The sequence below is a fragment of the Sturnus vulgaris genome, chromosome 1 (genome assembly GCF_052056855.1).
Source record: "Sturnus vulgaris isolate bStuVul1 chromosome 1, bStuVul1.hap1, whole genome shotgun sequence".
Classification (NCBI taxonomy): domain Eukaryota; kingdom Metazoa; phylum Chordata; class Aves; order Passeriformes; family Sturnidae; genus Sturnus; species Sturnus vulgaris.
In genome coordinates this window covers 33,693,678-33,721,366 of record NC_142243.1, presented here as the reverse complement: position 1 = coordinate 33,721,366, position 27,689 = coordinate 33,693,678, and the positions used below count along the sequence as shown (strand labels likewise).

Sequence of the window (27,689 nt, the reverse complement as noted above, 5' to 3'; positions counted from 1 at the left end):
GTAGTGTTTATTCTGTATAACTTTTTCCTTTGTCATAAAAGAGAAAGTGTTTTATGTAATTGGCAAAGAAATCCAGCCACTGTCAAATTGTGCTGCCTTTGGATTAGGAGTGTTGAGAGTGATGAGACAGTGATTGCAGTAGATGAATGCCTGCAATGCTGCTCCTATCCAGAATCTGATGCTCACTAACTACTGGGAAAAAAGGTAACTGAAACTGTAGTATTTTCCACACATTGTAGGTTAGGCTTTATAGTTCTGTATTGGTAGTATGGTAAATAGAATACAGGTTATTCCTGCAAAAACTTCATAATTGTTTTTAATACTATATTTTGTTCTAGTTTTCAGTATTTAAACAATGGTTGCATGGCTTAAAGGATTTGCCATGATTTACTGTGGAACTTCCATCTTTTGGTTTGTGGCTTGTATCAGATTGCAGGATCATAAGAATCTGTAAGGGGCTGCATGAAGTAAAGTGGCAGCTTCTGTTAGTTTCTAGAGAACATGTGCTGTATCCCAAAAGTTGCAAATAAAGAGTCTGTAAAATACATATAAATATATTAAAATATATATAAAATTGGACTTTGCATATCCAGTTTAGAATTCAGACACATAATAAAACACAGACAATCGTTCATATTTTAAGTCTACATTTGAGTTCTTCTCAGATCTTAGTTGTAAGTATTGTGGGTTTTTTTGAAACGCCCACGTTTTCCTAATTACAATAATTTTCTTTGATATGTAGAAAAATCATTGTGGGATGGTATTTGTGGCCCAATGGGCACTATAATTTAAGGTTTAAGTCATGTTAAATAGGATTCACATTTGCACTGTTTTTAAGCATAAAGCTGTTAAAATAATTGAAAACAGATTACGTAGTAGCTTTTATTATGTCGTTGTACTTTCGTCTAAAATGCAAATATACTGATCTTTATTGTTTTGAAATCAGTGTGTTCTAGGACTATGGCTTCCAAAACCCCAGTTGGATTCATTGGGCTGGGTAACATGGGAAATCCAATGGCAAAAAACCTGGTAAAACATGGATATCCAGTTATTGTGTATGATGTCTTCCCAGAAGCTTGCAAAGAATTTCAAGACTTGGGTGCTCAGGTATAGTAATAAATTTTATTCCAGCAATAACTGTGTGTGTTGAATGGTTCCTGCATGCAATGCAACTAAATCATCTAGGTTTCTTTCTTGGTTAAGATCACAATCAGAACTGAAACAGCACAATGAATACAATCTGAATCTGTGAGGTTTCAGTTAGAGCAAAGGTATGATTCTATCCCAAGTAATTTTCCTGCTGTTTGCCAGAATTGCTACCTTGTCAGACTTCTCTAGCTGTCTTTTTCTCCCCCACTTTTTATGAGAGTAGGTTGATGGCCTGTTCTTTCACCTCCTGCTTTCTCCTGCTTCCTTCTCCCCCAGGTCTAGATGGCCAGTGGGCTGCTTTTCATCTGGTTCCTACTTTGACCTTTTCAGGTTAAATGACCCCAGTTAAAAATTCCTGCTGGCACAGCTATAAGGGATATAGGGACATATGAGCTTTCCTGCTGCTTCAAGGTGTAGTCCTCAGGGGCAGGGGAAAAATCTAATTATTTAAGTGCTTATTCTCTTGGAGGTGAGGAAGGATATGGTGAGAGAAGAGGAAGGAATGAAAAGGAAAAAGGAGGGAAGGAAATGGATTACATTAGGGAGCTTTACCTTCCTGCAATATACCCTGCAAAATCTTGGCTCTGTTCCAGCCAGTCCTATTGCTTTTCTTAATCTGTTAATACCCTCAGATCCCCATTCTCTCAGGTGGTTGTGTCATTTCTATGTGTCTGTAACACATTTGAATGGTTTTGACATGCTTCAATGCTGTCACAATTTAGACAGTTGTGGGCAGATGGATGCGTGTTTAAAACTGCAGTGCAAAAATAAACTTCTCATGTAACAATGTGGAGGATAGAAAGGAACTTTCCATCAGTGGCAAGGAAATTGTAGGTACATCTAGATAGAGGAGCTGTGTGCCTTGAAAGTCTAAACTGTTAAAGCTAATTGCAGCTGTTTTAAATAATGAGGTTACATCAAGATTCCTAAAAGATAAAATGATACCACACACCTGTTAGTAATTAATTGCAGCTCTCCTTGAATAATTACAGAATCTTGGCCTTAAGTGAGAAAGTAAGCTTTTCACCTCTTTTCCTACCTCCTGTTCTTATTTTGTTAAAGCAGCCAAGACCCTCAGGCATGAACCAGACCTGTCTTGAGTAAGAGTGGGCAAATGGAAGAGACTGTTTTGAACTATTGGTTGTATTTTTAATTCGTGTTCTGCAGTTGGCTCTTTTCTGTGGCTGCCCATGTTGATAGCTTTTTGCCTTTGTAGTGGACTCCTTGGCATTCACTTCAAGACTTAATATGTGATAATAAAGGTTAACTGTGATGCCGTTAAAAATAAAGTCCAAAGTATGTTTTAAGATCATAAATTACTAAGAGAATACATGGGTAGGCTTAAATACAAATAAAACACACTTAAAATATGTGAACATAATTTCCTCTTCTTGATCTATAGGTGTAAATCCTACTCCAACACTTATTCCAGGAGTTGAAAACTTGTGGATCCATGGGGCCTTGTAGAAACTGCTGTAGAAAGAACATTGGGCTCTAAGGGCTGCTTTCTCTTTGGTCTGGCTATAAGGGTAAAAACCAACAGAAGTGTTAGAGGGGTGAAATGACCCCAAGAGACAGTAAACCTAGTCAAGTGTCCATTGTTTAAGGCCAGTGCTACTACCAAGGTATACGGTGGATGCAGGATGTTTGACCATAAATCTGCACAATCTGTGACTCCACTTTCTTTAGCCACTTCAGAGGTAAACAGCTGGGACATGGTACATGTCAGAAAGCAGCCACCCGCCTGGCAATGGTGAATAGTAAGAGGAATACTGACTGAGCATGAGCATATGGAACCACTTGGGGTGAAACTTGGAGAAATTTGGAAGGCTCACACAGTGTGTCAGGCTTCAGTTTACAGGTCTTTGTATCTAAATCCTATCTCAGATTTAGAACATTGAGAATGTTACTGGAGTCACCTGATGCCTAAAGCATCATAAAAATAGAGCTTTCTTTAGTGTGCAGTAAGAATGGCATTTCAGGCAAACAATAATTAATTTACTCACTGTAAATATAAGTAAAACAAAATAGAGAAGCAGTTTGGAACAAACACAAGCAGATGCATGTATTGAAGGGCAGTACCAACAACCTGCAGTATGCAGAAAAGTCTCCTATCCAGTTGCGTACCGCAAAAGTTTACTTGAGTAAACAAGTATCAAGAACATATACAGGCCTTGGTGGGCTCCTGCTCTCAGATTACATAGTCTATGTTGGTAATCAACAATTAGTATTTGGTCTGTTTTTTAAAGTTATACACATATTCTTAATGATTTCAAATGCTTGATGTTTTATAATGGCTTTTATATCATTCAGCTTTGTTTCTGAGACAGAAAGTCCCAAATAAAATTAAGGTTTTATATGCTGCTTATTGAACCAGGTAGGTAGATTTTTTTCAGGCAATATTATTCATATTTGTTAACAGTACCAAAAGGCCAAGAGTGTCTATTCCTACTTTTAATTTCCACTTTGTTTTGCTACTTACTTCAACGTAGCAGAAAGCTTTTCCTTTGTATGGTTGTAGAAGTACTGTCTCAGTCTGTGCACATTTTTTAATCTCATTTTCTTAATGTAAAAGGCATCTTATTATTTTGAAAGACATGAATGGGATTAATGAATTTCTGTTTAGATGACCACTGTACTATGTCTTCTTTGTACCTGTGTTGCTTAAGAATTGTTTAAAACTGTAACCAAAACCCAACTATTTTCTGTCTATGTAGCCAAGTAGAAATTTGAGGCTGATAGACTATTTCAGTTGTGTGCCAACTATAGTACGTTTTTAAACTTCTGGTTGAAAAATGCAAATGGGCCACTGAGTCTTCAGCTGATATCCTCCAAACCTCTAAGAATACTGGAGATCATAGTTTCAAATAAGAAGACATATATAGATTCAGGTTCCAATTTCACACTTCCTCTCTCTACCTCTAATAATACACATTGAGACTGAACCAAACCAGAGATACTCAGAACTAATGACAAAGGTGTCATACTTCTTTTTAAAGAGATAGGCTCTTGTCTCCAGGGAGGCAAGTCATAAAATCAGCTAATCAGATATAAAAGGTTAGCTGCTTATAATTACCTCATTTATTCCTGCTATTTATTCCTTTGTTCTTTAGACTAGAGCATGTTTTGTTTTGTAACTGTATGGTATGCCAGATGTTTTGTGCAGTATTGAGTTATTCTTTCAAAACAAAATCTGCATGTTTCTCAGTCCCCTCTATGTCAGTTTCTTTGCGTTTTTTTCCCCCAAGAGCCTTGTTCAGTGACTATTTACAGTCTCTCCTTCTTTTGTTCAGAAGTCAAATAAAAATCAGGAAGTTTCTTATGCTGTATCCCAGAAGTTCTTCAAGGTGTAATTCAGCATTTATTACAAATGACTGAAATTAGATTTGATCCTGTGAGCTAAAGATGAAAGAATAGGCTGTATGTTTGTTGCTGTTTTCCCTGGACTATGAATGTGTTAACAATACAATTTTAAAGAAATTAATTAATTCAGACCAGTACTGGACAGAAATCTTAGTGGTAAATGCCTTCCAAGTGAAACTCACAACTTAGCTGTCAATATTTCATTTGTTGTGTATGTATCTTAGATACTATACTACCTGCCTCTGAAAGTGACTTCAGAGAGGTAATATACCTTTCAAGTTAGGTATGGCTATTTAACAACTAATACCTAATAATATATTTTGAATATTGTTCAGATCTTTTTATGAAGGATGCTTGAGCTGATAAGTTTCCATTTTAAAAATGCCAATTGTAATACTGTGAGAAACATCAGTTAGTTTATCTGATTTCTTTTAAAATGAGGCTCAGAGATTCATCAAGTAATTTTTTTCTTTTTTCCTCAGTCTTCATCTCTTTCAATGCTGTATATAAGCCAGGGAAAACTGAGATTTTTGTGATCCTTTCATGTTGTCCTTCCTTAGAAACATTGTAGAGCAATATTTTTTATAGATGCAGAGTTTGTAGTGAATTGAAGATTCATTAATGGGTTGATGGGATGAAAGCAAATTCCCTTTGGCAGATGTTGTAGAGGAACTTCCATGGTAGGACATCCTTTCCTTTTTTTTTTTTTTTTGTTTGTTTGTTTGTTTGTTTTGTTTTTCTGTTACTGGATCCAAATAACCAATATTTTCATTAGGAGAGCACTTTTTCTTGTGTTTTAATTTTTTACCTAGCTTAGTTGGGATCACTGAATACTAAAACCAAACTCATCAACATGTCTGACATGACAGAAAGTGTGTAAGCTTATATTGTTTGATTTTTTTTTCTTCAAAAGGTAACAGAATCCCCAGCAGATGTAGCAGAAAGAGCAGACAGAATTATTACCATGCTGCCTTCTAGTCCCCATGCAAAAGAAGTTTACACAGGAGCAAATGGAATTCTAAAGTAAGACTTTTTTTGTAGTTTGGAGAATTTCCACTCGTACTCAAGGTTTGTCTGATGATTGCTATTGTTGTAATTCCTCCTGTGCCTTCAGGGCACTTAATTCAATGTTCTCTGTTCTGTCACTATTGATATTTCTAATTATATGACTTCTCTCATACAGTGCTTGCTTTTGAATGGCTTTTGGCTAAAGTCTTAATTTTATTTTCAGTAGAATAACAATTTTTGTGCATTTTAGGCAACTATTAACTATTATCTGCCTTTTCAGTTGCACGGTTCTTTTGCCAAAATGTCCTGTATCACACTCAAGTACAACTAGAATATTTGCTGGCAACAATTATTTTCTCAAATACTATTTTCTTTAGCTTGAAATCCTATAAATTAAATATTCTGAAGAGATGCCATTGTGTCTTATAGTATTAAAGTGTATTAACATAGAATAGCTGACAAGACTTTCTTGATTTCTACTCTTATTCTCTGTTTATTACACAAAGAAATACCTAAAGATTTTGTTCAATGTGAAACTGTTTTTTTACTTTTGTGGAGGGATTTCCACTGAGCCTTAAATCCATAGTCTGCAGAATTCTAATGATCTGAGTTTTTGAACTTGCTAAATCAAAATATAAATACAGTTTAAAAGTCTGTTCTGGCTACATGTGCACTGCTCCTGGCAGGCTGACTAAGGCTACTGGATACCTCTGAGGATCATGTAGACTCTTAACATCTATCCAGGTTAATAAGGTAAAAGAAAAAAAATACAGAAAACAAAAGTACAGTAGATCATAAAAAAACAATGATGCCTTTTTAGATATTGATTGTACAATATTAAGATGCAGTGATAAGAAAATGGAAGTAGAAGAGAGAGATTTCTTTTGTTCTTGCTGTGTAGGAATAATAGTTGCTTCCTTCCCTTACTGTCTGTAGTTTAATTCCTCCTAAAGAAGGACTGAGCAGATCTAAGTACCAGTAGCTTAGACCCTTCAGGGAAGATGGGTAATTGGATCAGCCCCACAAAGCTCAGGAAACAGCTGTGGGAGAAGTGTTCCCATGATGGCAGTGGTTTGAAGAACGACTTTCTGATACAATACAGCCAGTTAATCTCTTGAGTACATAGATATGGCAAATTCAGCAGGGAACAGAAGATATCGAAGGCAGTCCTATGCTGCTGCAGTTTCTCAGTCTCTGTATTGAGAGAAGAAGGTGTAATTTGACAGTAGTGAGTAATTGTAACTTTGAGTGACCTGGTCCTTGCTGACTGGTTTGATTTTCATGATTTTCTAAAGCTTTTAAAGATTTCTAGAAGAAAACATTAATAACGTGAAATGCTTAAAGGTTGAGTTAGTCATCTCCCTGTGTTACCAAGGAGCCACTGTGCCTTCTTCTGAACATAAGGGGAGAGGATGTAGTACCTTATCTGGTGTGCTGGTTTTTGTTTGCATGTGTTCAAACTAACTGCAGCAGCACGAGGGAGGAGATCTGTGTGTGGCACTGTTTGAGTCTGGAGTTCCAGTAGGGTCACAATGTATGAATACGTTGAGAGACTATTTCCAGCAATCTGGGTAATTCAATTAAGTGAAATCCACTGCCAACAGCATTCAAAGTGCAGTGGATCTCTTTATCTGTCATGAGTAGCTTTAAATGGGACACCTTTTTATGAGTGAAAAATTTTGGTGTTTGATTTCGTGGTGATTGCTGGTCAGGTGGACTTGAAATCATGGTGCAATTCAATGGAAAGCGGGACAAAAATCAACTTTTTTTGTTGTAGAGGGCAATTTAAAAAAGTTCCATTTTGTAAAATTTCAAAGATTTTGTTTTTAATCAGATACACAGCTTTTTGTGATCTACAGTTTGAAATACAGATCTGTGTAAATGTACTGGCTATCAGTGGGAAAACATTTTTTCCCATGCTTCACTTCAAATCTTCATGGGCTTTTGTGGTTTTAGTTATGGTTTTTATGTAGAATAAATGGTAGAATGACTAAAAGAATGCAATCAGACCATTCTGGTAAGAACTTAAGGTACTGTATATATAAAAAGAACATTTTATTGTTCTATATTGAATTTTAGGCTGTATCAACAGTTGCTTAGAATGCATGTTAGGTGATTTGTATATTATATAGTGCTCAACTTGTGTAATGGAGGATTTTCCTAGTGCAGACATTTGTGTAATTTTTTTTAATCAGAATTTAAGAAGAACCTCCTTTTTTTGTGTTTTGTCTTTTATTGGGCTTTGAGTGATTCAAAGCTGCAGTATACATACTCAGCAATATAAATTCTGAGCAGATCTTTCTCAATAAGGTTAAAACTTCATGTTTTCTAGTGTACCAAAAATATCTGCACATTTGCCATCCTCATGGAAGCCAGTGCCATGGGAATAGTTGCAAATATATTTTGAAAATAATGATGATGATGATAATAATAATAACAATAATAATAATTTTTTAAAATCACCTTTATTTTAGGAAAGTGAAGAAAGGCTCATTACTAATAGATTCCAGCACTATAGATCCAGCAGTTTCAAAAGAATTAGCCAAAGCTGTTGAAAAAATGGGAGCAGTTTTCATGGATGCCCCAGTTTCTGGAGGTAAGTCTTCATTAGCAGTTTGCCTCATATTGGAGAAGTTGTCTCTTTGTTTGCAGTTTCAGCCACCAGTTTGTACCCTTGTTGCTATAAGTTGCTTTTCTTTGCTATATGTACGATATTCTATTTTGTTGTTGTTCTTGTTTAATTGCATTACAGATATGTATGTTATTAGAGGAATATTTTTAAGATTTAGAAGTATGATTTTGTTTTATACTTGGAGAAACAGCTTTCTTGGGATATGGTACAGTGGTCCTTTTAATTTAACTTCTTTCATAAAGTGGCATTTTAATGCAGTTATTCACATTCCTTTAGCCTCCATCTATTTCTTCCTGTTAGGGAAAAACTGGTTGTCATTAAACAGTTCTGTTGCTTTTTCATTAATTAAAAAGGAGATAATGAAGTGAGGAAAATAAGATTTCCTTATCAAAAGAAAACAGATTTGTCTGGTTTTTTACAGTTGAAGAAGGTGGGTGATAATTTTCTACCCTTAAAAGTTGCTAATTATTGATCTCTGAGTATTTAGTCTCTTGTAAGAAATAATACAGAGTAGGGAAGACTTCTCAATTTGAGGACAGAGGAGAACAGAAACATAAAATTAATGTTTTGAAATCAAAACAATAACTGATTGTTTTTATTGCTGACTTCTTCTCCAAAACACCTAAAATTAGAAGGTGAGGAAACCTCATTTTATGTGGGAAAATCTTGGTGTTTTTACAATCCAGTTTAAAAATTAATGTAACTGGCATTTTGAGAATTCTTTATTTTCCCAATGAGTGTCAGTCATGAGCAAAAACTAACAATCTTTTTAATTTTGAACTGCGAGCTAAGGCAGGATTTGACTACATACTAGAAGCCAAAATTTTCATCCAAATTCTATTGTGAACAAAAAGCAGGCAGATCCAGGTAGGTGATATTGAAGAATATAATGGAGAAGACAAGATTCTTGTTTCCCAGCCAAAATATTCGTTCTGTTTTATAAAGCTAGATAGCAAATCATCCTGAGAAGAAAAACAGCCAAAAAATTGTATTGTGAGCGGATTATGTATCTCTCTTATCCTTTGTTTAAACACAGCATGGCTTTCTGCTTATCAGTTGGACAATTCTGACCTACTTCTATGTTGTTTTCTTCAATCCCTTTCTGCCAAGTATGTTATTTTCCTGAGGGAATTATCTACCTTTTAGAAATGTCCGTAATTTATTTTTACCTGTAAGTTTTTGGTGTAAGGTTGACTATACCTACAAAGATGAAATGTTTGATTGAAAGAACTTAAACTGTTTTAGGAGATTTTGTTTCTTGAGAAAATGGTAAGGCCAAGACAGAGTTAATATGATAACATATTGTTCACTAGTATGAATACAGATGGCTTTTTTGGTGTAAGTGGTTTATCTGAATACAAATAACATGGTGGCTAGTGTCAGTTACAGATTGAGGAATATCCTGAATAAGGGGCAAAGAACAGACTTAACTTTGTAGTCCTTACTATATTTGTAAAGCCCAAGGAGTGCTCTGTACAAATCATGTTTAAAATGGGCACTTCCTAGAAAGGTGGAGATGTTAAGTCTGTTGGAAAAAAACCTTTAATGTTATGCTTTGTTACTTCCATCTTTCAGTACCTAACACATCAAGTCTTCGGGGTATTTTTATATGTCCTGACTGCATTGTTGGCCTTCGGACAAAACACTAAATGGAGAAGTATGCTTGGCTCTCTAGAAATTGGCAGGCACTATGCTGTTGCTGTACAATGCAAAAGAGTTGGCAGGAGTTTCAAGGAGAGTGTCTGTGGGACACAGGGAGGAGGAAGAGAAAGCCACATGCCTGAAGTGTCCTCTTTAGAGCTGTCTGTTTACTAGCTGTTATTGGCGGGCAACTCCACTTGTGTTTTTAGGTATTTGGGTGTTGCCTGATGTTAACATTCATCTGCACTGTGAACAAGTTCACAAACTGAATAATATTTTGAAAATTGCTTGGTCTGTAAACTCTACACACCCTGTCCTCACATTGCAAATGGAGAATATTTGGGCATATCTTTAGGGCCAGATTTTAGTGGCTTGTTTGCAGCCTTGCCCCCAAAAGAGTTTTTCTCTTGGTTGTCTTTTTCAGATGGGCCTGCATGCCAACTTAGTAGTGCTGTCTTCTTCATATGATTGGCCTACAGCATTTACTTGCAGCTTACAGTCGGAACCCATTAAGCAGAAGTTGATGAACCAATTCACTATAATGTTATTTTGTATTAAGGGACTTCAGAAAATACTTCTCATCCCCATAGTAGCATGCAGATTATGCTGCTAATGCTGTCTAGAGATAGCAATCGCTTTAGCCTGGGATTAGGATCTCTTGCAGGTCCACATGAGAAAGTTGTGTCATGGTTCTCAGTGCTGCCCTGGTTTGTGACCTCTTCGTGAGCATGGGACAAATGGGGAAACATCTTCAAAATCCATGGTTTTTTATTATTTTTTAAAATCTAGACAGGAAAATGATCTCTTTGCAAAGATTGGGTTCTTCATCGTAGTATGTATAAAAGTATTTTAAAGCACATGTTGTCACAGAAGCATATTTAAAACTGACATCTGTTGGCACAAGGTACTACTGGCTAAGTACAGGATCTAAATTTAGCTTTCAAGAATTGTGTCAAACTTGTCCTCCCACTGCTTTCAGCAGAAATATGATACAGATTCTTACCTTGTAATTGAGAGCCAATTTCACTAGTGGCTTCACTGACACTGCTATAATAGTTCTCTGTCTTTAATTCAGTGTACAAGATACGCATTTCCTAAAGTATATTGGCTGATTTTTTAAAAATTTCTTATGTAATTCTTTCTATGTTGTAAGCACTGTTAGTGTTCAGATACAACCTTTTCAACTTTTTTCCCCTTCCAGCGACTGTTGAAATTATATCAGCTCTGTATCTGCTAAAATACATTGTACTGTATTCTAGTGGAATTTCACAAAAAGGTGTGACAACTTGATTTGTTTTTCTGGTTTTGGAGGTATGAAAAAAAGTTTTCAACTCTTTTGTAAGTCTGGTTCTTTAAGATCTGATAATGAAACTTTAGATCTTCCTTCTTACTGAGTCCTTTAGACAAGAGAGTAGTCAGTTAAAAAGTCACACTGCTGATTGTTAATAATAGCTGTCATGTAGAGAACTGTAGTCACGTAGCTAAAAAGGTAATAAAGAGTAGAATAAAAGATTATTTTTCTTAGAAACTGTGCATTGGAGGTGGCTAGAAGAGGTGGTAGTTTCTGTTCCAGCTGTCATTTCAAACTGTTTGATCTTACAGTACTGCTTCCATAAACTTCAGCTAATCATTAAGTGTTGGAAACAGTAGTAGTAGTAATGCTGACAAGTTAAGACTTCAGGTCACTGATAATATAAAGTATAACGTGGGTCCTTGAGGAGTGCATTGCAGACTTATTCCCTGTATGACCATTTCTCTACTTAATATGGAGCAAAGGAAAAAAAAAAAATATTAGAAGCACTCTGAAACACTCTGGAGATATTTTCTTTATTTTATTTCAAGGAGCAATATATTTCAAGATTCCATTTTTTTTCTTTTTCTTAGAAAGAGCAGCTTCCTAAAATAGAAGTGAATTATGTGTTTCTCTTACCTGAACATTGAAGGCACTTAGTGTGCCTTTTCCAAGGGAAGCAGAGGACTTAAAACTTTATGCACACCAATGTTTGCAAAGATGATTTGAAAGACACTTTCAGACTAGACTAAATAACACGAATTAGGAATGAGTATTTCAAACATTGCATCTCTTAGCTTGTAAGTTCTGTTGTAATAAAGATGAATAATCAATATCTTTGTCAGAATTAAGCTGATTTAATAGACCTGGCTTTGTTGGGGAGCCTTCATAGAGCTACTTGAACTGGCTTCATTAAGTTGTGTCTGCTTTGTTTCTTCAGCTTTGTGCACCTTTAGAGCAATGCAATCTTAGGACTCTATGGGAGTAGGAGAGTTGGTGGATTAATGCAATGTCTCTAATTTGAGACATCATGTATTTTTTAATAAAAACTAAGAATAAAATAAGGAATGTCCTGAATTCAGTGGTATAGAGGTTTGGTGTGGTTTTGACTTACTGGTCTGGTAATGCAGTGATTGGATGTGTTAGGATCCTTTAAACACTATAAAGATGGAACAGGTTCATGAATTTAGAACTAATAATTCTGACCTATCCTCCTCAATAGCAGGTGTTCTTGTTGGTAAGAAAAAACATCTAAAGGCATAGTAATATTTACTTCATTATTGTTTCTGGATTTATGTTTTTATGCTTTATTTTTAAAGCCTAAATGTGTGTGCTCAGAATGGCCACAATGTTCTCTGTGTTCCTGGTACTGAGCATGACATTTTTACTTCTTTGCTCTTCCTCAGTCACTACATGCCTTGTGTAATTTTTTTCTTTCCTGACATCTTTCTCAATTTCTCTGTTTACATTTTTTGCTGAATGCATTTGATTGTACTAATTTTTTGCAAAGTATGTGATCTAGGGATGGTAGTAGAAACTACAGTGTACAACTTTAATACTAAAGGTAGTGTGAAAAATATTACTGAGTTATTCTCAAATTTAGATGAGGGAAAATAATGCAGGAAGTAACTGATGACAGAAAAAGGAAAAATGACTGAACTGATTTAAGGAAGCTGAAATGAGGATGAAGTAGTATTTCGAAATCTGAGATGCTTAAAAAGCTTATGATTTCTAATTACTTATGATTTAAATTATATAACAGTACTTGTTTGTCAAAATGAAGCTATTTAATAGATCTCTTTTGTTGGCAGGAAGAACGAATTGAAGATCTTGAAAATCTTAGACGTTGGTAAAATCTGTTTTTTGATACAGGAAGGGGAGGAAGTATAAACCCTGTGCAAATATCACTATGTTGGCAGCAGCTGCTGTTTCAGAAGAGTTAGGTAGTATATTTACTAACGTGCTGACTTTGCAAGGCTATTTTTCTTCTGTAAGCCTATTATGCCTTTTGCATTCTCTATAAAATAAAATAAAAGGTAGCAGAAGGTAAGGAGGAATAAACAGATTTGTTGAGAGTATTCATCTAAAAATGTTCACCGAGGTGGAGACAACTATCCTACAATGACTAAAAGGATGGAATAAATGATTTTATTAAAGCATATTGTATATTTTGGCAATAAAATCGTGTGTAGTCTGGCCAAATAATGACCAATGTGCAGAGAAACATATCTGTCTCCATTTATTCGAAGGTGTAAAGATGAGTTATTCAGGCTGGCTCAATGGGATATAACCAGGAATAATAGGCTGGAAATCATTAAGGAAAGAAAAATGCGTGCCGTGTCTACCAGAAAAAATGTCCTAACGACATTCTTCATACACTGTGGAATGATTTCCAAAGGAGATGGTTGAAGCCAAATATCTCAACATACTTTAAACTGTACTGGGCAAAGTGCTAGGAACTATTCTGTAGGGGAAAATCTACGACTGGCAGGAGGATGGCTACATGATCTAATCGGTCTTTTCCATCCCTAATGTCTACAATCCTGTTGTGTTCTCACACATGGTGTTCAAAAACAGTTAAAGGAAAACTGTCCAGATGGAAGTTGGAAATCCCTGTGGCATTCTTTGAAAAAGAGTAAGGAATAACTGCAGAGTTGGAGCCAACATTCTTTCTCTCAGTAAAAATGGTTCTAATATTCACGGCTGCATGTGAGCTGTTACCACATTCCTAATAACTGCTCTGTTTGTTTGTGGTTACTTTAATGCTAGTATCTGCTTCTTCCTGTCAAATGCTCTGAGATACCTAGAATAAGAAAGGTCTATAAATGCCAGCCTGATGTAAATCCTAGGGATTAAAAGTTAATTTAATTTCATTTTTAAAATTTTTGATTGCTTCTCCTGGAGAATGTTTAAATTTAAGGGGTTGCAGGTGGTGGTTGGGAATGTTTCTGGAATGAAGTGATGACTTTGAAGCTTTCTACAAAGTTTGTTTTGGTTTTAAACATTCATGGGCTTCTTTTTCTCTCTTTTTGTTCTTTCAATGGAGTGCCTTGTTCAAAGTGTGTATTTTTCATGTAGTCAAAAAATCCTAGCGTGATTCCTGTGCTTTTGGGACAGTGGGGATGATGAGCACCAGACCTTAATAATCCCCTGACTCCATATGAGTCCTAATTCTGCAGTGTGCTGAATGTGAATGGTGCACATGTCAGTAGTGAGCCCAGCACCAGGCACACCAGAGCGGGAGGTCTGAACTGGAGGGCACCGCACAGAGTGGACTGGGAGTGCCCCGTGCCTGGGCAGTGCCCCTCAGCATGGGGCCAGCCCCACAAGCTAGGAGCATTGGAGGTGCCACTGATGCACTTTTCTTTGAATCTTAATAAAAAGCAGTTGTACTTGTAATATAGTGTTGCCTTAAACAGATTATTTTAGTCCGTGTGTGGAAATCTTGGTTTTTGGAAAAAAAAATAAAAGCCAGAGAAACCTGACTAAGTGGTTTCAGCTGGGATAGAGTTAATTTTGTTCCTAGTAACTGGTACAGTGCCAGGTTCTTTTGTTTTAGAATGAGAATAAAGTTGATAACACATTTATGTTTAGTTGTTGCTAAGTAGTCCTTACTTCAAGTCAAGGACTTTCAGTTCCCATGCTCTGTCAATAAGGAGGTGCACAACAAGCCAGGAAGGAGCATTGCCAGGACAGCTGACCTGAGCGGGGCAAAGGGTTCTATTCCATTGCCATAGAACGTCATGCTCAGTATATAAACTGAGGGAATTGCCTGGGAGGGGCTGATTGCTGCTCAGGAATGGGCTGAACATTAGTCAGTGGAGGAACTGTATTCTGCATCACTTGTCATTCTTGGGTTTTATTGTGATCTTTTTATTGCCTCTCTTTTCAGCATTATTATTATTGTATTTTATTTCAGTTATTAAACTGTTCTTATGTCAACTCATGGATTTTACCTTTTTTTAATGTTTCTCCTCTCCATCCCGCTGGGGAAGGGTGAGGGGTGAATGAGTGAGTGGCTGCATGGTACTTCTTTGCCAGCTGGGGTTAAATCACAACACTTATTTAAATGGACTGGACCACTGCAGATGTGGCCCAACATAGAATTACATGTTTTGTTTTGTCTCTTATTCATCAAGGAAGATCTGCAGATCTTACACTAGACATGTGGAAAGAGACATTAACATCCTTAGTGTCTGAATGTTAGGACACATCTTAAGCCTTAGGACACATTTGTGCATGAAGTGTGTTGAAGAACAGTCCTTTGAAGGCCCTTTAAACACTTAAACTAAAGGAGCAAAAAAAAAACCAATAAACCCACATGGAGTAAATTTTGCAGGCAGGAACATCTAACCTTGTCTTGTAGAGCAGGCCTTTGAAAGTAAATGACTTGTTGATCCTCTAAATAGCTGAATCCCGGATGAGTAGGAATGAAAACTGATCTTCCATTGACACCCATCTGGATGATACTAGTATTTTGGGTTCCTTGTGTTTCATTTTTTAAATCATAGTGATGAGTTGGCCAAGTATTGAATTTATTTATTACAGTATTATCCTATGATCCAGAATCATTCTAAGCCACTGGATCATTGCAGAATGTTGTCTTATAGTGGAGGATATTTTTATGTTTTGAAAAGCATCTTAAGTTGTGTGAATTAAAAGGGGGAGAATGTTCTAGCAAAAGTAATCCCTCTGCACTTCAACCAAATACCGGAAAATTATTCCATATTTGCAGTGTTTAGTGTAGTACTGCCCATTGTGAGACAATTCAGTAACTTGAACTTTTGTCCTTAGCAGAACAGGTCCTGGTTAATCAATCCACAGGGAGCACATAGAAATACCAAGATTTCCTAATTCTTCTTCCTTCAACCACATTTTAAAAAAACCTGTGGTTTATATCATGAAATAAAACTGTAAGGGAAAAAGTATTGCCTTTTACCACTAATAAGCATTTAGAATCCAGCTGTCAATATACAAGCTGTTCAAATGTTCATCTTTCAGTTTGTCCAACAGTATTTAGTCCTGCTGGCTCACCACTTCAGTCTGCTGAAAAACAGAGGACAGTCTTGCAGTTCCAGAGCTGAAAAAAAAGTTTTTAACTACAGTTCTCTTCATGCCAAGCACAACATAGGACCTGAAGTGGGAAAAAAAGTTATTTACTGCACTGTATTTGACCTGTAATTTTAACCCTTAAAATTTGATTATTAATTCCTTTAGTTTTGCTTGGAATACATGGAAATGTTACCCCGATGCCATACTTTTAGTTTCTATTCCTAGTTCTGTAAGCAGTTGTGTTTTAATTACTCTGTATTGTAGAAGAATGTTAAAATTATTTGTGGTAAAATGGGGGGAGCAGTGTGAAACATTGTGGAATACTTTACTATTTATAATAAAGAGTTAAATAAAGTGTAGAACACTTTATTTAACTCTTTTATATTTTAAATCCACATAATGATTTGATAGTATCCCAGTATGTTGTTTGTCTGCTGGTAAACTAATGGGGGTCAGGGTTTTTTTTAATGTGAACCTTAGCAAATTGACAGGAATACTAATCTGCCATGTAATTATCATCCATTTGCTTTATTTAATGAGTTGCAGCAAACTGTAAGATCCTAGCTACTCAGTAACTATATAGTTTAACCATACACAGTCAGAAATGTGCATTTTGGCTGTCGCTTTGGTTTCAATCCATGTTTCCATTGCTTTCTGAGAATGTATGGTGGGAATGTGTAGCTTGTGGCTCTTAGTGTGTTTGCCACAGGGAGTACAGGGAAAGTCACATTGACTTTTCACTTTGAGTACTACTTGTGTTTCATTTGTGTTAGATTTCTTGGGTTTGCAGATTTTTGTGGATTTCATTATGTAACTAATATGGAGGTAATCTGTAGAGACACATGGCTATACATAGTTAGCTGTTCTTACTTGGTTGATTTCTGAGGTCGAACATTTTTCTGATTAAGCTACTTCCATAATTGCTACAATTGCTAGTAGTCTGAAAGCAGTATTTGGTAGCAGATAGATGCTTTTTGTCTTTAATAAGGCATTTTATGTTGCATGCACAGGAAGAAGAGCGATTTCCTTCCTCTTTTTAAAGTTAAGGACAGCTGGAGAAAGGAATTTTCAGTAGGTTATCAGCATGTGAAATGTTGTCATGGTAGAGCCCTATATAGTTGGAGTAAACTAAGAGTGTATCTAACTTTCCTCTTTCTGCAGATTCTCATCTTAGGATTTATATTAGTGCGGAGTTAGAGGTGATGCTGGGGCAGTGGTAGGGTTTTGTAGCGGAAACACTAAATGAGAAACTGATGTGAATTTGGCAAGCAGGAGAATTTCCTGAGATAGAGCATCCTCTTAACAGCCTCAGCCTGAATCTTGGCTGCCTTGGAGGGCTCCCACCCTGTCCAAGATGGAAGTTCCTGCAGGGAGCCCTAATAGTATCCCTCATTGCCTCAACAAATCGTGTTAAGGCATGGGACTTAAGTGCTGTGAAACAATGCAATAAATTCCTCCCAGAACCAAAATGAACATACTTGATCACCTAAATGCATCATTCCAGTTCCAGAACATGCTGGACTATAGAAAAGCATTTCTATTAGTAGTAGTGCAACTGGCACACCTGTTAAAGAAGAAGGTGGTTAATCTGTTACTGTTTGGTCACTGGTACTTTTTTTCCCACTGTATTAATATGCTTAGCAATTCTTAACAGTAAATGTGACTATGTGCACTTAGTATGTTGTTTTCTTTAGTAGACAATTACACCAGTCTTGAATGGAGCATTTTTTTGGTTACTGGGGTAAAGGAATCTTAGGAGATTGAAACAGTAGGCAGCAAAGCTTGTTAAGGAGGTTTTTATTTTACAAGCCCTCAAGAATTCAGAATATGGCTTGCTTACTACTTTAAAAAGTCCAAATGTCCTTATAGACTCAATTTCAGAGCCAGCATCAAATCTATGCTATACTTGTCTAAAAATCCAAACATGCATTCTTGGCTGTTACTGTTTACTGAATCAGAACCCTACTGTTTCTACTTGCACTGTATCTAATTTATCGTAAGTGACCGCAAAAACTAGAATTATTTATATGTTGGCACCTAACAGCTCCTGTATAGTTAAGGGTCTGTTGGCATTTCCATTATAAACCTTCCTTTGAGAGGTTTATAACTTGGTGGTTTTACTTTTGCTTCAGGCTCAAATGTGCCATTTTCATCCAAGCACAAATTCTACAGAATTTCATTTAAATCAGTTTGGCCATTATTTATTTTAGAGTGTGTATATTGGGGAGTGGAAGGGAACACACTATTTAATTTTGGTTTCAGAAGCTTTTTGGTCAGGCTATATAATGAAAGAAAAATGGTGCTTTTTATTTTATTTTGTAGACACTTCCTTGGATGTGTTGAAGTTACTAAGCCCATGCTTTTTCAGATTTCTGCCAATGCTCACATGCAACGCATCCGCTCCCACTCGTCCACCCACCCATCTCGCCTGCCCCTGCCCAATGACATGCTTTGAGGAAGCATCCCCAGGCTTCTGGCAGAAAAAGCTTTTTTGGGGAAGTGGATGAAGTAACATACAATGGGTGTCCTGTTGAGAGGCCTTAGGCCAACCAGTCCAACCAAGGAAGCAGATGGAGCTTAATTGGAAAAAGACGGGCTGAGTGCAGTTGTCAGTCAAATGTAACCCTGTGTGGTTAAGAGTGGCATTTCCTATGGCTCTGCCATTTCTTGTGGGATCTGTGTAAATTACTACTTGGGTGCAGTAATTCTCAGAGTCTAAAAGTGGTGTGAGTTGCTGTTTTCCCTTGCTCCGGAACACTGAACCACAGAGGATTTCAACACTTCTTTTAGTCAGAAATTCTTGCCATAGTACTCTATTATCATGCTAATTAAATTCTTGCCACACAAATAATAGGTATCTATAATACTTCAGTACTAATCATAGTAATGAAGTACCACTATTCTTTTGCATAGTGACTTAAGAGTATGGAGAAATGGTGTACAGAGAGGTAGAAGCTTTTATTAGACCAAATAATACAACTGAAAATAGAAAACAAGTTTCTGAGTCAGTTCTTTCACCACATTACACAAGAAGCAGTAAAGTACAATAGTGTTTGTTGGTTTTTTCCTTTGCTATTGAATTACAAGAAAAAACTAGTCAATGGAAAACAGAGTAGGGAGAGAATATGTGGTTTGGCAGCTTCTTGTGTGTTTGTCCTTTTGGGATCTTTTTATTTCAGGTAATTCATGCAGATTACCGATTGGACAGACAAGTAATGAAAATGCTTTGTTATATTTTGTCTTCTGTTTTATTAGCAAAAGGTAAAAGGGATGCATGGGTATAATAAGTTATGGCATCAGATACAAACAGCCTTTTGCACCGTAAGACATTAGATCCTATTGAAGTATTTGAAAGTCTTCCCTGTCTTGCTTTCCTCTGTCTAATTCTAGAGGTTAATGAATTCATAGGTCAGACATTCCAAATCTTAAATATTTTAGGGACAACTAATTTTAAATTTTATTGGTCTATTTTTAGTTTGTTGATATTAACATTTAAAAGCACCGAAGACTAAAAGTTTAATATCTATTAAAACCTGCTATTTTCAGCTTTGGAACCTGGAAACAGAAGCTTAAATAAACAGCAAATGTCACAAGACACGATTAGTTGATCACTATCAAAACATATTTTAGTAACATTTTCCCTGGTATCTCTTTATTGCTAAGGACCAAGAACTATAAGCTATATGCAGTCAAGGCAAAGAAAATCGTTAGAAATACCTTAGTAGAACACATCTATAAAGCTCCAATTCAGCACATAATACTTAGACATCTGCATAAGTGTGTCCAATTAAAGTTGAAGAGGTGTGTCCCTGGTGTCTGTTAAGTGTCTGTGGTATAATCTCTCTGTCTTACACTACTGAGCTGTTGTCTTTCAAACTCCAAGGTTACAAAGCACTGTGTAGAGCTGACATCCTGGGCATGAATTGACTGGACTTTTATGAAACTATATATTAATTATTTCATTTATTTGGCAGTATCCTTCATCCCCAAATAAACATACAGGATTTTTTTGTTTGATGTCACCTAAGTTCAAGGATTTATTGTTTGCTGTTTCCAGCAGCTAACCTTGTTGATAGATTATTTAAACCCTGTTGAAATATAACTTAGTGCAATGACTTATCCTCCTGTCTTGAAAATGAGATTGTATTGAGTTAAAATATTTTATGGTTATCTTTAAAGCACATCTGCAAACATGACCTTGAAACAGAACTAAGTATTTTAGGCTTTGCAAGTTATGTCATTACTGCTGTATTTCTCTGTCTTCAGCACAGCAATGGCTGACTCACTTTAAATTGTGTCCCTCACTTCCTAATTTCTAATTGAAGCAGAAATAATGTCCATTTTTCTTCACCCTTCATCATCTAGTAGGAATATTGGTGTTTCTCATGAGGCCACAGCTGGGAGTGAACTTTCTCGAATCTGTCACTTTATTCTCTATCAGCGTCCACACTGGGGATAAGACACATTTTTTAAATTCAAGGTGTTGCTTTGGATTTCCAATGACAAAATATACAGTATTTTGGTGGGAAAGGAGGATTGGAGAAGGTTTATTATCTGAAAGGTACTTTTCTGTAAGTACATGGTGTGGATTGCAGTTTCAAAGGAATTTTTCTTTTATTGATGCATGGCTTTAGCAAAGAATTTTAACTGTTCCTAATGCTGATGTAGGTTTTTGAAACCACTGAAACTTTTGCAACTTTGTCAAGAGTTATTGGAATATGCCCCTGTACAGATAGCTCTTCCTAAGAAGGTAACCACCTGCATTTGGTCACCTCTGCCTGTTGCTTCAATTGGATCTGAACTTCCAAAGCTGATGTGTTTTTGGAGGGCAATACCACTTGAGGTATTATTCTAAGGTATTAAGACAATACCTTAGAACTCTGGAGCCAATTTGTTCATTACATCATTACCCAGTCAGATACTTCTTAGAGAAGCCAAGAAATTTAATTGTCATGCTGAATATGTACTTAGTGTGATGATAGAACTCCATAGTTTTATGGATTTAAGTAAACTGCATGGGAATTAAGCTTTGGGAGAGAAAAAATAAACTGTAAAAGTCACAGTTCAGCCATGAAGACCCTATTTGTAACTGTTGCACATGGGCTTTCACATTTTTCTTTTCCTTAAAAACCCGAAAAAGTAAACAAACTAAAAAAAGGCCAGGAAGTTGTAAACATACTTCCAAAAAAACAGCTTCTGGTTTTCTTTTTTGTGTTTTAATTTTCATATATTTGTGAAAACCTCTGAAATTTTCCCCAGAATTTAGAAATTGTTAATATTGGCTCATAACTTACTTGTGTTACATTGGACATGTACATTTTCAAGAGTGCACAAGTGTTTCACTTTGAAAAGTGTTCCTGTTACGTTCAATAGGAGATTATTTTAAAAAATAAAACCTGTGGCTTAAATCTGAAGTTACAGGAAAGACATACAATAAATCTGGTGTATTTAATTGATGATAATTAAAATGCTGTCAACAAATTTAAATAACTGCTGCTCCTTCCCCCTTATATTGACTCTATGTACAGTTCAGTTAGCAGCAGTTTCTTAGTCTGAGCTTCTTAATGAGCAGAAATGTTTCTAAATTAGGTTTGTGGACTTTTTTCTTGCTTTCCCTAGTGCTGTATTAATTCCAGATCTCTTATTTGCGTAGAAATGTAAATAAGGGTCTAATTACAGTTCTTTGCTTAATACGAAGCCCGATACTCGGCGTAAGGTTTGTCATAAAGTTTTCTTTTCTCTGCTTTGCCATGACCTCAACTTGACCTAAAGTGACTAATTTCTGTTGGGATTGCAATGGCTTAGGCTCAGAAGGGTCCTTGTCTGTCACTTGGTGAGTGCTTGATGTGTGTGTGTTTTGCATGACATCACAGTGTCTGTACTATCATTTCCTAACGAAGACGGAACTAGTTCCACGTGTTTTTATGGACTTTGCACTAATCTGCTTCCATCTACTCAGTGGAGTAGCAGAGACATCTAAGATACGGTGTTCCTTTTTTAAAATAATATACACTGGAAATACAGTAGGTTTAAGATATCTCTGCTTCATTAGAAATCCATTTAAAATACTAATCATAATTCGTGTTCCCTCATTCTTTCCACATTTCGGGGTGTTACCTGGGTTTGGAATAGCCAGCTGTCTCAAACACTATCCTCATTTTTAAAGGAATAAGAAATCTTGGCAGACACTGGAACAATTAATTGGCTTTTTCAGCCAAGTCAGGTTAGGAAAGTATTTTGTGGGGAGGGGGCCGGGTGGGAGGGGAATACAACATCCTGGTTTCAAGTTTGAGTTCTATTAACTCTTTAGGAATTGTAGTCAGACTTCTTGCTAAGCACAGTTCTCTCCATCTCTGACATACGTGAAATTTATTTAAGAGAAAAGTTTCTAAGATACAGGACAAATATGCTTTATTAGAAGGAGTTGCCTGGCACAAGGTGGAAAGTGCTAAATCTAAATCATGATGGATTTAAAAATCTCTGAGGTGAAATAAGCATTAGAATATGTATTAAAGAAGTCTAACCTCCTCTAGTATATATGTTTAGAAAAGAATGAGGAAGCTGGCATCTGAGGCACAGGATGATGATACCTTCCTGTTGAGTTAGAATGAAACATTTCCATGCTGGACTTGCTCACCACATTCAACATCTTGACTTGGCCACGGATGCTTGGTTAGTATTTAATTTCCAGCTCCATAGCTTTGTTTATTTTCATTCCAAAAACAGAACAAGTACTAAACATCAAATTTTAATTACATGTATGTCCTTGCATTCCTGAAATGTTTTGTTTGAAATATGGGAACTGTCACACAGTCTGCTTTTTCACAATTCTGTGTACATTCTGGTGCCAGTGGATCAATTTATAGCAAAGAATTTTCAATGCAGTTCCTTTTAAGAGTTGGCTGTCCTTGTTCTGAAGACTGTTTGTTTGTTTGTTTGTTTGTTTCAATTGTCCTTTATGGAGTAAACTACTAGTAGTTTAGACTGGAAACTGTAAAGTTAAACTTTTTGGAATCGTTACTGCCCCAAGTGGGAATATAAACCATATTGAACAAAATTTATTTAGCCTATTAAAAAGTCAGCCTGAAACTACATTTAATTAGTTTACACTATTACATCACTTCTAGTGGGGAGTAGAACTTAGGCAGAGTAAAAGGAGCTCTATCAGGTGAGCTGACTGTGGCCCATATGGGGCTTTAAGATAATGATGAGTTTAAATTTCCTCTTAGAGCTAAGTGAGAATAAAACTGAAGGCAATAAATACTCTTGGCCAAAGCCATTAAATGAAAAAGCTGGGAATTCTCCAGCTCTTGACTTAAATTGTTTGTTTATCAGCTGGCGCCTAGTCTGGAGTCAAGAGCTGGAGATTTCTATCTGTGACAGAACTTTGAAACTCTTGCAGGACACTTTCATTTTAACTTAAGGTAACTTGAGTTTATAGCTTTGGCTTTAAAGATTACTAATGATTTACTCATTTCCTTACCATTTAACCAGAGAGGACTTTTTCCCAGGAAGGGATCTGTGTTTATTTAGGGCCTTTGTCTGCGGAGGGATTAAAAGGCAGCCCACCAGCATTGTGAACTTGATGGTAATAAAAGGTCACCAACACACACCATAAAAACGTTCTTACTATGGAATTAATTATACAGTGTAATTTTACAAAGCATTTCAGTAACCCTTCTTTTAGACTTCTGCTGTATTTGATTTTTCCCCAAGTAGGGAAAAATTCAACTGTGGGCATTTATTGTGTGAATTAGACCCTGTGTGTATGTGTGCAATGCTTTACGGTGTAATATACTCATCGGCAAGTTCAACTCACAACTTGAAATCAATTGTAAAATTCCAGTTGAAGTTGGATCTCGACATGCGAACTTTAAAACTTAAAATACTGTGCACCGGGAGCAACAGAATGTAAAGAAGACTTGTTAGCTAAGAATTGCAAACGATTGGCTTAAACATTGTTGCCATGTTTGGTATTTTTATAGAATATTGCATATTTTCCAAGCCATTAAGCACTGTTCAAACTGCATCCTGTTATTTTTCCTAAGCCACCAGGTGGCATCGCAGCCCAGCCTGCTCAAAATTGGCAGTTTATAATTTTTAAAGATTTGTATGGAAGGCTTTTCCTCCCTTCACCTCATTAATATGGCATAACCATTAGGGCTTAATTTAGACTATCTTATCATGATGTTTAATATTCCTAAAAGCCGGATTCATTTAACTCTAGAATTTATTTTTTTGCAGTGGTAAAAGTGTTAAAGATATCATGTCAGGGTATCAACAAAACATTTTTTGCTTTGGTAACATGATAGCAATGTAATTATGTTCCTATTTAATGAATTATCTTAAATTCACCCACAGTGAAGGTCACAATAATTTCTGAAAAGCTGTGGAGTGGACAGGCATAGAAGAACCCATAGAATAATCTTTGTGGTTTTCTGTATCCATTGCAATGATATCTTGTTTTCTAGATAGACATGAAAAAGTACAATTATGAAGCTGAGGTTTTTTTCCTCTTTTGCCTTAAAAAGATATCCTTCCTCTATTTCTCATTATCAGTTTGGAATTGCCCATTTAATCATGCCCTCCATTCTCTTATAAATGGACAAAAGAAAAAAAAGCACATACTCATGAAAAATAACTTGAAAATCGTATTTCAGCAATTAAATAACTTATTAAATAGCTATTAACATGTATCATGTAGCTCATTTGACAAATTTAAACAACAACATTGTCAAAACCATAATAAATCTCTAGTTTGTTTAAGGGGGATTTTCCCCCCACAATTTCGTATTTTTTGAATATATACTTTTATACTTTCTCCTGAAAGGTATGAATGTAAAGTGCTAATGCAGTAATTTATCCACAGTTTTACTAAGTGCCGCTCCTCTTGAGGTGGTGCCCTTTTTCTTAGGCCATTAAATGAACATAACCCGTTTTAAGGAATGTATATGTTTTCAAAGTAAGTGTCTCTGACCTCCCACCTTGATGAAATCTGAACATACATGTTTTGCTGTAGTCTGAGTATCTGAGACATAGCATAACTGTGATACTGAAAATTCAGATACTAAGGGAATAAGCAAAACCCCATGTGGTATTTAGGTAATGCTTTCAGTAAATCATACTTTTAACTCTGATTTCTTCACTAAGAAATGTAGTAGAATAGGTAATTGAGGCTTTTGACCCTGGATATTAAACTTTTAAACTTGATACAACAGTCTGCCTCTAAGCTTTGTTGTATACTGATATTGCTACTTACTTAACATCAAAAAGCTGTGGTAGTTTGCCTTTATAGATTGCGCCTGTGTTCTGGAATTGCCTCCTGCTGTCCTTGAACTGTTTCTTAGTTTAACGTGTTAGATTTTCTCATCAAAGCTTTTAAGCATGATGTTTAGTTAGCACTTGTTCTATCAAATCTGATACAGTAGACTGGTTTGGAATAAAACTGTTATTTTCATTAACAAACACGATAGCTTGACAGGCCCCTTTCCCAGCACATCATGGGTTTTTGTGTAATGATATGCACATGCAGATTTTACATCGCATGTAATCTTTGTATTTGCCCAGTTCACAGTCATTGCTCTAGGACTAGAGTAAATGACTGGTTTTTGCCAAGATTCCTAAAGTAAACTGGCCTCATTAAAAATAATGGTTGCTGAGGAAAGAATCTCTGTAAGTTGAAGCAGTTTGCTTTTAGACCTGTTTCACCATAACAGCGCTTTGATTCCCTGTCTGTGGTTCAGTTCAGGGTGTCACCACTTCTGCTGAGAGCTGCTATAGGATTCACAGCACAGAAATGAAAAACAAGAATGTCTGGACAAAGGAAAAAACATGTAGAATAATTAGTATCCATTTGAGATTTGATGCATTGCTTGAGGTAGCTAGATAAAAATTAGGGAATGGTGGAAGAAAGGATAAGAATAAAGTAATAAAATGTCTTTTAATGACTTCAGAAAACAGACGTTCCGTTAGACTTTTCATTTGATCTGAGTAATGCGTGTATGTGTATACACAGTGTGTCAAAACCATGGTAATGTTGTGTATTGCTTTACCTTTTCTTAAAACAGTTTGAGAAACTTATTTTTCAAAGTAGCAAATTCAATACAAGTATATAATGCGAGGGTTCAATTACTATAATCATTTACAGCTACCGTCATTTCAGTGTCTAGATTTTATAATATTTGTGTTCTAACTGCTTTAAACTTTATAAGTTATTTTCTACATAGACACTTCTATTTTTTTCATCCTTCTGTTTGTGAACAGCTTTAGCTTCAGTCAGTAAAAATAGAAATGCTTAAATATGTAGCACATGGTCTTTAGAAAATTTGAAAAATGTTTGGGTGCTTTATTGTCAAAAATTTGGGGTTTTTAAGATACATCTACATGTGTAGAAAGCATGTGCACATGTTCCTAGTAATATTTTGTTTTAACCCTACATGAAGTTTCAAAAAGTACAGAAAGACCTTTTCATAAGGAGGAAAAACGTCCGTGTGTTCCAAAAAAGTCTCAGATTTGTAGCAGATGTATTGGATGTACTACTAAAATAAAAACAAAATCCAATTTTATTTTATTTTTAAAAAAAAAACACTAGTTACTGGCAAAATAAAGATACCACACTGATGATAAACACATGAAGCTTCTAACCTCTGGTTTATACTCCAGCTCATACCTGCTTGGAAGTAGATATAGAGGAAGAAATTTAAGCTGCTTCTTTATAAAACATTCTCAAGCTTTAAAGTACATGCCTTGGACCACTATATTTAGCATTTTCTGGGATTAGAGAATTACCATTTCAAAACTTGAGTGTAAATTGAAAAAGGAGATTGCAAGGTATAATGAAGCAGGACTGAGAACAGGTAAGAGCAGTGTCTTAAGAAGTATAGGAACTTCTCAAAGGTCAGTCCTGTTACTCATTTCAGAAGTCTTTGTCCTGTTGTTGTACCTGTACCTTTGCTCAGGGCTGTGCCTGACCAGATGAAGTGTGACAAGATTGCAGAACTTCTCCCTGCCTGGGCACTAAGTAACTAATAAGAAAAGCTTCTCTGTGGGGAAGTGGAGTGTAGGCTGAAGCATTTGTGTAACAAGTGGTTGCAGTGTTGGACAGTGAGGAAAACACTGCTATTGGAGTATTCAAGAGCAGTATAAAAGCCTAATTCTTTCATGGTCTTCTTGTGGCCCACCTCATTGGACAAGAAGAACAAAGGGAAGGTGTCAGACAAGGTCTTTGATGTGTGTGTTTTGTTATCTGTTTCAGATTATTACTCTATTAAAAAAACTGAAAAAAACCCAACTTGTTAGAGTAACAGGTGAGGGATTTCCTCTAATGGAGGAATAATACACATCCTGGAAGACCATGCATTTCTGTTCTCTGCTGGTTTGTGAACAATGTGGCTGATACAAATGTGATTTTGGTTTTGTTTTTTTGTTTTTTTCTCTAAAATAAAACACTGTTAAATAAGGTGACAGCCAGTAAGCTGAAAACACTCAGTCTTGAAACTTTAAATACATCATTGCTTGTTCCTATTTTGACTTTTTTAATGACTTCAGAAATAA

General features: G+C 36.0%; 1 protein-coding gene across 1 annotated transcript in view; it reads left to right on the top strand.

Moving 5' to 3' along the window:
- The window catches only part of HIBADH (3-hydroxyisobutyrate dehydrogenase), an 82,858-nt gene that overhangs the window by 7,372 nt on the left and 47,797 nt on the right, over positions 1 to 27,689 (top strand). Inside the window, exons 2-4 of the mRNA XM_014894099.2 lie at positions 947 to 1,107; positions 5,426 to 5,535; positions 7,995 to 8,116. Coding sequence (XP_014749585.2) covers positions 947 to 1,107; positions 5,426 to 5,535; positions 7,995 to 8,116 — 393 coding nt within the window. The remainder of the gene's footprint in view (positions 1 to 946; positions 1,108 to 5,425; positions 5,536 to 7,994; positions 8,117 to 27,689) is intronic.